The 12,067-nt window shown below is 42.3% G+C and overlaps 1 protein-coding gene and 1 pseudogene across 1 annotated transcript; both read left to right on the top strand.

Moving 5' to 3' along the window:
- The first annotated feature begins 817 nt into the window (after nucleotides 1–817).
- Nucleotides 818–1,723, top strand: LOC123951477 (annotated as a pseudogene).
- A 5,307-nt stretch (nucleotides 1,724–7,030) lies between these two features.
- Nucleotides 7,031–7,743, top strand: TAS2R60 (taste 2 receptor member 60). The gene is given in 5 exon segments (XM_046020238.1): nucleotides 7,031–7,277; nucleotides 7,280–7,489; nucleotides 7,492–7,547; nucleotides 7,550–7,604; nucleotides 7,607–7,743. Coding segments are annotated over 5 exon segments (705 nt in total).
- The last annotated feature ends 4,324 nt before the right edge of the window (nucleotides 7,744–12,067 follow it).

Here is a 12,067-nt window from a genome sequence, read left to right as displayed (position 1 = left end):
CCCTGGCTCCAGTTTTATGTCCACTCTGGATCTGGTTCCCAGTTTCCCTTCTCTGTTTTTCCCTCCTCATGACTTACCTACTCTCTCATTTCCTCAGAGCCTTCTTAGGAAAGGAGTAATTTCTGTTTGCTAAGCACATTAAAGCTAAGGCATTAATGGCTAACAGATTTGATGTTAACATTAGGGAAATTCCCATTTTAACTGGAGACTCCTCAAATTTCAATATGGAGCCTGCCAGTAACATTTAAGGCAGCATGAGCAGTCAGTGGAGGAGAAAATGAGCCTTTTCCTGGTGCTTGTGCATATGGATGACTTTTTACTCTATGCATTCAAGAGATGGACCTTATTGTAATGTGTACAGACTAGTGAAAAAAATATTAAACTGGGACATGAAGGATCCAGGAAGGTTTGGGGTTAGGGGAGCCAAACAGGAATAAGGACATCTTTTAAAGAAAAGTCAGGAAAAAAATAATATGGTTAAGAAATAAAGTACAAAATATGAGTATTTTCAATCACTCATGCAGCCTCTCTTCTGTTAACATTTCCCTTTCCCTGGCTCTGGTAAGAAGCAGGCAACAGGATAGGCAAATATAGACAGTGGATCATTGAGCTGGGAGTGATTTACATGCCAAGAGAGATCACAGGGATCTTCTTTTCAAATCCTGCGGGACTGGAGGTATTTGCTAGTAGCTGGGCTTTTTATGAATCTAAGGAGAGAGCTTTTTGGATCTCTGGTCTCAACTGAGTGGCCTGGCCTGAGAGGCCACTTTTCCTTGTGGATGTGTCCCAGTGTCCCAGTGTGAGCCTCTTGGAGATGATGTCCTCCTCACCCGCATTGATCTTCATGGTCATCTTCTTGCTGGAGTTGTTGGCTGCGATGTTGCAGAATGGCTTCATGGTTACTGTGCTGGGCATGGAGTGAGTGCGATGCGGGTGCTGCCTGCAGGTGACATGATTGTGGCCTCCCTGGCCCCTCCCCGGTTCTGCCTGCTTGGGGTGGCCATCTTGAACAACCTCTTGACCTTCTCTGAAATAGACTATGACCAGATCCCCTGGAACTTCATCAGCACTCTCACTTCCTGGCTCACTGTGTGGCTTGCCGTCTTCTACTGTGTGAAGATCACTGTCTTCTCCTACCCTGTCTTCTTCTGGCTGAAGTGGAGGATTTCTCAGTCAATGCCCAGGCTGCTGCTGGGCTCCCTGGTCTTAGCTGGCCCGAGAGTCATCTCATCAGCCACTGGGACTAGAATTTTTATGCAGATGCTTACCCCCCAGAGTTCCCAAGGAAACAGCACCCTGGCTGACAGTACAGCCCTTTTATTGGTCTCTTATTCTACCTCATACAATGCTTACATGGTTGATCCCATTCTTCCTGTTCTTGGTGTCCACGTTCTTGCTCATGTTCTCACTGTACCAGCACTTGGGGCAGATGAGGGAACATAGACTGGGAGCATGTGATCCTAGTACCCAGGCTCACACCATGACCCTGAAGTCACTTGTTTTCTTCCTTGTCTTTTATATATCATATTTCCTGTCTCTGATTGTTGTTTCTATGAAAATCACAGTCTTCCAGAGTCACTGGTACTGGGCCTGGGAAGTGGTGACCTATGCAGGCATCCGTTTGCACTCCAGCATCCTGGTGCTAAGCAGCTCCAAGCTGAGAAAAATCCTGAAGACCATGCTTTGGAAAGCTCTGGACAAAGGCTGGTCTGTCTCAAGTTAACAGTATCAATAATGACTATGTATGGATAAGCCCATGAGTGGTGAGAACCTGTAAAGTTTGGGTACTGTTCTTTTGGGTACTGTTCTTTTCATTTCCTTCTTTCTTTGGTACTCCTTCCATGCCCTATCAATTCTTTCTGCACCCTTCTCTGTTCCTGCCATCCCCTCCACTGCTCCTAGGACCCCAGTGTGGGTCCCAAACCACTCTGGGCTGGGATGATGGCCTCATTGCCTAATAGACCTCTCACATCCTCTATATGAGAGGTCACCAAAGATCCTTTGGGTCTGACCACTTTACAGAGACCTGTAATGGTTGTCGGCTGTTTTCAAGTTCAACCTGAAGTATTTTTTTAATGGTGGCATAGATTGTCTCACCATCCCACACACAACTGCCCTCCTTATTACTGCTCTCCTGTCAGTGGTCTCTCCACTCCAGTCCAGGAAAGATTCTTTCCATCTCCCCACATCTCCATATCTTCTTCACTCTAGCCTGTGGTCATTTGGCCCATCTGGAAATTCCTTCTTTCTTCTGTTTGCCAGTCTTGTCCCTTCCCTTCTTTGGTGACCAGCTTATGACTGATTTCACCCACATGGAGTCTTTTAAGTTTGATGTCATGGAAAGTTGAGGGTGTATAGGAGTTTTCCGGCACTCTAAGCCCTGCCCATGATTTTATTTGTTTGCTATATGTTGAATTCAAAGGAATTGTGTGATGTGGAAATAATTTTAGATTTTGGCCGACAGAAGATAGAGAAGGAGTACAAAATATGTTTGCTATTGTTCTTAATTTTGATAATCCTACCCTTCCTGTTTGCTTACCCAAGGTGGATCCTGAATGCCAGTGCTTATGATGGTAGTCTCCAAATTGGGGTGTTTGCATCCCAGAGTTGTGTGCGTAATGATCCACTGAATGTGGAAAGAAAAGTGTGGCAGCTCCAGTTTCCACTTATTTCTATCTTATCCTTTTAGTTCCTTTTTTGTGTTTATATTTTATGATGTACCGAATGTATTAGTTAAGTACACATGCATGTTAAAGAATACATTAAGTAAATATGCATATGGTTGGATGCATGCTCATGAATTTTTTTTTCTGATGGAATTTTTTTTCTTAAGATTTTATTTATTTATTTGACAGAGATCACAAGTAGGCAGAGAGGCAGGTAGAGAGAGAAGGGGAAGCAGGCTCTCTGCTGAGCAGAGAGCCCAATGCGGGGCTTGATCCCAGGACCCTGAGTTCATGCAGAGGCTTTAACCTACTGAGCCATCCAGGTGCCCCTGGAATTTTTTTAAAGATTTATTTGAGAGAGAGAGAGATGAAGATAGTGACAGAGAGCACAAGGGAGATGAGTGAGCATGATCAGGGAGAAGTGGGGAGGAAAGGGAGAAGCAGGCTCCCTGCCGAGCAGGGAGTCTGATGTGGGACTTGATCCCAGGACCCTAGGATCATGACCTGAGCTGAAAGCAGATGCTAAACCCACTGAATCACCCAGGCGCCCCTGTTGATGGAATCAATTTTAAAAACACATGTAGACTGAAAGACTAGAAAAGGGTTGGGTGAGAGCAGTGAAGGCAAGAGCATCAGCAGTATCTGTCTCCACGGACCCCTCATCTGGAAGCACCTGGAAGACTGCCTTTCCGTGTCTACTGTTCCCTGAAACAGTAGAGTTCCAGAACTGTACTGAATGCCTTGGGTGGGGAGAGGATGGTGATGCGACTTTTATGTCCTGCATCCTTTTCACCACCCTTTCAGTTATGCCATGTCTAGTGGGCTTATCTCAGGACTTCTTGATTGGTTGATGTTCTTAACCACTTTTTCCTAGGTTGTAGCTCATAAGAGCCCTCAAACACTTGATGGCTCCATCTTGACCAAAAACATAACCCAGTATCTCATCCTGACTATCTAGGCTTTCTGTGGACTCTTCCTAGCCTGATAAGCCACCATTCCCTTTGCTGTAGCCAAACTTGTCTGGTTATTCCCTAAACATAATGGCATTTCCATCTCCTTCAATGACCCATGTCTCCTTCCTTACAACATACAAGATAGCATCTTTCTTGTACCCCAATGAAGGCTTTGCTGCTGCTGCTCCTGCTGAGCTCTTCTTGGAATTCTTGGTAGGAATGGGAATATAACATTTCCAACTGCAGCCCGGGAGTCCTCCTACTTTATCCCTCTCAGAGAGAGTCCTTGAGGTATGTATTTCCCATGTAGAGAATCTACTCTGGATTCCTACCTGTAGCATCCCCACCATTACACATATAAAGACCAGCTGTGAAAACTCAAAATTCTCAGATTTGGCTTCCACCTGAGATAAATCTGAATATGAGGAAGTAAAAGGCAGTGAACAAATAAAAAGCACAAACAAAAGAATCACTCTAAAATATACTGCATTTTTAAATACAAATGGTTATTTACCTGGTTGGATTAGCTTAATCTGCACAAAGTTTGTGGCTAGGTAATATTGTAATTTATGATTGGTGCATGAAAACACTTTGAGGGCAGGTACCTCGTTCACTGTTGAACCTCCAGTGCCTTTCACAGGGTCCTTATGACATGGGAGATGCCTCATAAATTATTGTTGACTGCATTGAAGGTTGCACACATCTTTCCAATTACACAAGCCATCGAAGATGTAGGACGTGGATGGGAAGGATGAGCTTCCATACTGAGAGGTCTCTGGCTGGCTAAACTCTAGAACTAGGAGTTCAAAGTTTGCCGAATTGCTCCAAGATCCGGTAGGAAATGGCCAAATGTCAGCCAGAGAAGCAAGGTCAATGAAGAGAGCAGTTACAAACTCTATCTACTGAGGATTTGCATCTTCACTGAAAGGCAAGGTGAAAAACACCTTAGATCTCTCTCCTTTCTTTAAGAATGCATCATTCACCATAGCAAGGGCTCTGTGTTGGAAGAACAATTCCACCTGGATCTTTGTCCCAGTGGGCTGGGAACTAGAAAGAGATGCTGTGTTTCTGCATTCTTTTCTCTCTTTATGATGTTGTATGCATGGAACTGGTTGGATATAGTGCTGGCCAGAACAGGAATGTACTATAAAATACTCCCTCACTCTCAAGTTACTTTATCTTGAGCCTTCAATATTGTCATATATGATCCAGAATAATTTCTGTTTGCCTATAATTAATAATCAATCCTATTATATTAATATAATAAAATATACTTTTATATCATATAATTTATTTATATAATATATATTATATAATTATATAATTATAATAATAAAATAATATAATAAAACCAGAATAATTTCTGTTTGCCTGTAAATAATTAATGGGCCTTAATGTGCCTATAGACACATTAATCTGCTTATCACTCACCTGGGTAAGTAAGTACTCACCTAACTGCTGATTTTTTTAACTCTTTGAACAGCATTCCTATGAAAAATAAAACCTTTGCTTACTTTGCCTCCGTCTGGTTAATGTAGATAGTCCAAGATTTGGTGCTTTGACCTCTCCTGAGTTCTCCTTGGACTATTTGTCCCTCCACAGGAGGAAGGTAGTTATTATAGTAACAGTTGTCATTGTCACCTTAATTCTTTCTTATGCTCATGCAGATAGTATAGATGTATATTCACAGGTATTTTTGATCCATATATTTTATACGTGAAGAAAGAAGCATTCAGAAAGATTAAATGACTAGCCTGAAGATCAATAGATTGTGATTGTGACAAGATTCAAAACCTGGTCTCTGTCTTCAGCTAGGGATGAAGGAGATCAGAGTAAAGGATGTATTGCTAACTATGGCAGGGATCTCTGGTTCTGGAATCCCTTTGGGTCTTGGTCTTCCCTCCATTTAACTATGACCTTAGCTGAGACTCTTAATCTATAATTTGAAGCCTAATTTCTTTGTTTTATAATATTATTTTAATGTTTTCTTTCACTCTAAAAATTGAGATTCTAGTCTTAGATTCTCAGTCTTGACTTAGAACAGATAATACTTGGGGTACCTGGCTGGCACAGTTGGAACAGCATGTGATTCTCGACCTGGGGTTGTAAGTTCAAGTGACATGGTGGGTATAGAGCTAACTTAAAAACAAAACAAAAAATAAAACAAGTAGGGAAACATAGGTGGCTCAGTCAGTTAAGCATCTGCCTATGGCTTAGGTCATGATCCCAGGGTCTTGGGATTGAGTCCTACATCTGATTCCTTGCTCGGCATGGAGCCTGCTTCTCCCTCTGCCTGCTGCTCCCCTTGCTTGTGCTTTCTCTCCCTCTCTCCCTTTCTCTCTGACAAATAAATATGATCTTTAAAAAAGATACTTTTTGCATCTCACAGATGGAGAAACTGAGGTACAGAGTGGCTAATAACATACTCAGTAACTCATGGTGAGTCCTTGTCTGGGGTTCTTTCTGCCACATCCCATTGTTTTTATTGCTATTCTGGTAGGGATTCCTCCATGAAATGACACTTTAAATGTCACTAATTATAAAATGTTGTAAGAGAAAATCACCTGCGTGATAATGTATAATTGTCTCCTGTGTTCTTTTTGATGCTGATGGTCATGACAAGTTATAGGACTTGAAACTAACCTCTTTAGTAGAGGTTTAGCTCACTTTTCTATTACAGAGGTATTCCAAAAGCACCTATTTCATAAGGTCATGCTGAGAACTAACGCAGTGGAGAACACTTAGAACAACGCCTGGAATGAACAATCAACCAATGAATGTGAGCTCTGACCCTTGATAGAGGATTTCCTCACAGAGCTGCCAGCAGGTGTGCAGTGATGTGGGTGTCAGCTCAGAGAAGTAGAACCTCTGTGTGCGGGATGCTAAATGCAAGTGCCTGCCTGGCATATTATTCACACCAATGTTGACATGGACAGAGAGTGGGCAGAGGACGGGCGCACAAATTCAGGGATAGGCAGGGAGATTTTGAAACCGAGCCTTGGAAATATTTGCATCTATTCTGAGAAGAAGAAACCTCTTTACCCTCAGGAGATAGCCCATGTCCTCTACTCTGTCCTTTACCCCTGGGGGCAGCGAGAGGGGCAAACATCATGCAGGACCTTCCAGAGCCACCCAAAAGGAATAGACCTTGAAGTCTGGGGGATCCATTTTGTCCACAGGAGAGATGAATGGACATGACATGGTTCCAGAACCTCCAGTGATTGACTGATAAGAGAGCCATCACCCTGGCTATCATTTTATTTTATTTTTTGTTCCTGGTGACAGCAGTGAGCAGTGTTCATCACTGTAACATTGAGCATGGAGTGGTTGTTACAGAGAACGTTGTTAACCTTGTGCTAAATTAGCCTGGGGGACTCTTGCCTGGGGGGCTCTTGCCTCTGTTGGCAGTGGATGGTGATGGGGAAGAGCATTTATATTTTCCAGTATCCATTGGCCTTCCCATACAACTCTGTATTGCAGTACCTGGCCTTCCTGAACAGCGCTGCCTTATGCTTCTTCATCTCGCTCAGTGCTTTCTGTTGCGTGAAGACCACAACCTTCACCCTCCCCATCTTCCTCTAGCTAAAACAGAAGGTGTCTGGATTGGTTCCGTAGATGCTGCTCAGTTCTGTGGGGCTCTCCATATTGAGCACCATCCTATTTTCATAGGCAACCAAAGCTTATATCACTACTTTTTAAGGAGAGGGTTGCAATCTTGGAATGCCACTAGGAATACTGTAAGATCATATGAGAAATCCCTCTTCTCTTTAAAACTTGTTACCTGAACAATCTTTACTGTTGTCTTTCTCATTGGCAGGTTTTGCTCTCTGGAAAGACATAATAAGAAGGCCCCACTCTCCATCGCAGCTTTCGTGACCCCAGTGCCCAGGCATACATCAGGGTTCTTCTGGTTCTTATCTCTTTTGCTATATGCTCTTCACCTCCTATTTTCTGTCACTGGTGCTCAGTGCTGCAGGTGTTTTTCCATCTTGGAATTTAGGCATTGGGTATGGCAAGCAGTGATTTATCTGTGCACAGCTGTCCACCCATGACTGCTCTTGAGCAGCCCTAGGCTGAGAGGTGTGCTGGAGGGAGGATGCTGTGCGTGGTGCTGGGCATCTTGAGTTGCAATTAATGGGAAAACCTCAGAGACTCTACTGCAGAGGGCATGGTACATTGCGACATGGCTTCTTTAAATCTTTTTGCCACTTTTAATGCTCTTTTCCTCTCTGCTATATTTAATGACGAGGAGAATAACTTCAATGAAACAGGAGTTCAGGGTGAGATCGAAGGTCCTGAGATAATGGGCTCGCATCACCGGTTTACACTCAGCAAGTGTGTAGCTAATGCAGCTATGTTCCCTGTGGGACTTGATGTGGCCAAAGAATCAGGAAACTTTTATTTTCCCTGTGATGGATCTCTTGGAGTTTAAAATTATCCTTCTGGAAACTGGATGCAAGGATCCTGACACATAGTTCAATTTTTATCTGTTGAGCAGACTGGAGAAGATATTTGGAGCCTCAGTTTTCCTCTGGCTCCATGCTATAAGCCACCTTTCTTTTTTTTTTTTTCCTCGCCTTCCCTCCTCTCCCCTCCCCTCACTGTCCTGTCCCCCCCTCTCCCCTTTCTTTTTATCACATCCTTGTTTTCCAACCGTCTGTTGGAGTGAAGCCTCTGTCTTCTGTGCAAGAGTTCCTGGTGTCTGAACTCTTCTCACAGACTGTGGTCCGTTTGTGCATGTGTGTGGCAATGTATGTTATCTGGGATTTGTATATTTGCAGATGACCTTTGGAAATCCCTATGAAAGCTAGCGGTTTCTGGTTTATATATTGCTTATGTTCTCTGCCATAGCCTACTCTGTTCGTCTGTTCTGTGAATACTAAGTTTGATGAACCCATATGTGACTTCTTTTATGCTGAGACTGAGACCTACTGAAATTTTTGACTTGGGGAGGTTTACCTTTATATATCTGACAAGATTTAAGAAGAAAAGACTTGATTTTGGTTTGGTGAAGCGTGCAGGCTGCTTTTCTGCCTTCCGTAAACCTCAAACCTTCCTTAAGCTCAGTTACCTTTTGAATCATTCAAACTGAGGTCCCTAACCTTCTCTCTATTTGCATTTAAAAAGACTCATCTCCACTTTTTCATTAGAAGATAGGTTTTCTAGAAGACTGGCTGTTGGCTTTTCATGGCTCTCTTTGGTTCTTTCCTATGCCCTGCTCTGTCAACTTCTTTGTGAATCTTCAGACTTTCCCTCTTCACTGTCCTTACTTCCCACCACAAATGTGCCTCTTATCTGCTTTCCTGAAAAAAATCCCAATTCTTTTACCCCCTCAAGTAGCCATTCTGCTAGTCACTTGTTGAGAATCACCCACCACCCCATGCTGCCTTACAATTCTCTCTGCTCCCCCAGTCACTTAAAATGTGTTTCTAAAAAAAAAAAAAAAAAACCAAAACATGTTTCTAAAGGACACACAGGAGTTCCTAATTCTTAAATGTAATGTTATCCTCAGCCCTCATCATCTTTTTAAGTTTATTTATTTATTTAAGCAATACTCTACATCCAGTGTGGGGCTCGAACTCACAACCCCAAGATCCAGAGTTGCAAGCTTTTCCAGCGGAACTAGCCAGGCGCCCCATCAGCCCTCATCTTCTTATGTCTCTATAGTATTTGCTTTTCTTGATAACAAGTGACTTCTTTAAAAAAAAAAAAACTGATTAACAATACTTTTGCAAAAGTAAAACCTGATCTTGGTAGAGGATTTTAAAAAAGAAAATGAGCACCACTCATAATTGCCCATCCATGGATCTTCCTGAAGGTCTTGTGATGCTGCGCTAGGTTCTTCTCCCCCTTCTGCTGCTCTTCTTGTGTCTCTCTCACTACCTGCTCATCCTCCTGTGCCCTTCCCCCCAGCTCTTTCCTTAGCCAACTGTCTTCTTTCTTGGGGATTCATCTGCTCCTTTTCCTTTTGTGTTTACAACTATTCACATAGTTTTACTTATGACCCTCATGCGAATAATCAGTCATCAGAATGTTGACCTTCCTCAGAATTCCAAACCTCTTGTTTTCTTCCACTTTGGGCATCACCATCTGATAGTACCATGAACATTTCAAATTTAGTAAGTTCAAAATGAATGTCCTTTCCCTTCTTCCTTTCCCTCCACCAACCCCCTTTACACTCAGTTGGATCTATTTCTTCTTTTATATCCACCTCTGAGATAATTTTCACTCCCCATCTCTGCTGAGCCCTTGAACTTAATTAGCAGCTTGTCTTCAGTTGCGACCTCTGCAGTGTCTCTGTTGTCTGTCCCCTTCTTCCCATTTCTGTGGATTCTAGTTTAGATTAGACCGTCCTCCTCTCACTGGGACTGCTAAAATGTCTTCTTCACCACTTGCTCCATTACACTCTCCCCTCCCTCCTAATCAGAACTACCATTACCAGATTCATCTCTTGAAGGTGTAACTAACCATTCCACCCACACTGTCACCGCCTCTGAGTGAGAAATGAAACATGGGTCCCTAAGCACTCACAGAACTTCAAAATATGGCAATAATTTTATCCTTCTCTGTGTCTATTCTAGCAGAATCCTATTTTGTAGCAAAATCTGGATTAACCTTGTTCCCAACATACCTGGAGCTTTCTCCCTGACATACTGAGATGTGCTCTCTTATCCCTATATCTACATGTGAAAATCCTATACATTTTCCCCCTATTTAACTTTTAAAGGTTAATTCAAATGACTTCTCTTCAGGGAAGCTTTTCTGGTTTGCTATCCCCCAAGCTTTGCTCTCTCTGACCTTTGAGTATATATGAATGGGATGTTCCTCAGTCATGAGCTGAATTCTCTTTTGTGGTGGAATGATCTATATTCATGCTTTATTCTCCCTAGTATATTTTATTTTATTCTTTTTAAAAAGATTTTATTTATGTGTATATTTTAGTAAGAGAGAGTGCGAGTGGGAAGGGCAGAAGGAGAGGAGAGAATCCCAACCAGACTCCATGCTGAGTGTGGAGCCAGATGGTGGGGCTCAGTCTTATGACCCTGATCATGACCTGAGCTGAAACCAGGGGTCAGATGCTTAAGTGCCTGAGCCATGCAGGCACTCCTTCCTAGTATTTTTTAAAGTGTTTGAAAGCATGGGCTACCTTGTACTTTTCTATGTGTCCCCTGAAGCACTTATAAATACTTTTTACGTTGAACAGAATAATTCTATGGCCCCTGGAACTCAGCCATAAGCACATGGACTTTTGTCTGTATATTTATTTCTGGGCTACCTACTACATTTTTTATGTTGATGTATGAGCTGTATTTCCTTTGCTGACTGGCCAGCTTATTTTTGGAGGTCAAACTTATATTCTGTTTCTCTTTGACTAATCCTCAATGTAGAAATAATAAATGGGTAAGTGAGAGAGTAAGATATGCCCGATTTTGTCATGGGTGTACTTTGCTTCTTTCTTGTGCATTTACATGTTGCTAAGCAACTGTGAATGACTAGCTTAGCTCCTTCCTATGGGAATCTTAGTGAAGTGCCACTTCTCTTTTCTTACTGACCCAGTCTCCCTCTCCAAGGCACCCTGTATAAGCTCATCTTTGTTCCTTCCTCTTCTCACATTGTTAGCCTAGGGGAAAAGAATATCTACCAGAATCTGAATGATCTCCCCACAGGGACTAGTTCTCATGGAGCTTGAACACACAGGGAAACATAAAGGAGGAGCAAGGTTTGTTATATTTTAAAAATACGTAGTCAGCTTACTATTATCATTAACTTTTGCCTGTCAAATTTTTTGTGCATTATGATGATATTACTAATAGTCATTTATGAATGCCTATTTTGTGTGAGGCGTGGGACTAAGAAATTTATTTACTTAATCCCTTATATATTTAATTCTGAAAACAACACTGCAAAGTAGAAAAAGGCTTAGAGAAGTTTTCTGAGGCCTTGTGGCCAGTGAATGATGGAAGTAGAATACCTTAGTGCTATAACCTTTAACAGTGTGGTATTGATGCAGGGATAAATGCATCAACACATAGTCCAGATAATAGTTACATGGAGAATTATATATGATAAGTAAGGCATCTTAAGTCAGTGAGGGAAAAAAATGGCCATTTCATTGTGTTGCAGTATATTGGTACTATAGCTGGAAAAACAAAAATATAGTTAGAGCTGATATTTTATCCTCAATTGCAGATAGATTATTTTAGTCTGAATGTTATTTAATTTTTTAAAACATCCCCTTTTTTGATAATTCAATTTTTCCTGTATTTTGCTTCATGAAATACTGCCTTTAAATGTGACAGAAGGGGCGCCTGGGTGGCTCAGTGGGTTAAAGCCTCTGCCTTCGGCTCAGGTCATTATCCCAGGCTCCTGGGATCGAGTCCTGCATTGGGCTGTCTGCTTAGTGGGGAGCCTGCTTCCCCCTCTTCCTCTCTGCCTGCCTCTCTGCCT

Source organism: Meles meles, chromosome 10, assembly GCF_922984935.1.
Source record: "Meles meles chromosome 10, mMelMel3.1 paternal haplotype, whole genome shotgun sequence".
Taxonomy (NCBI): Eukaryota; Metazoa; Chordata; class Mammalia; order Carnivora; family Mustelidae; genus Meles; species Meles meles.
Note: the sequence above shows the minus strand (reverse complement) of the source record. Positions and strands in the feature narration are given on the sequence as shown.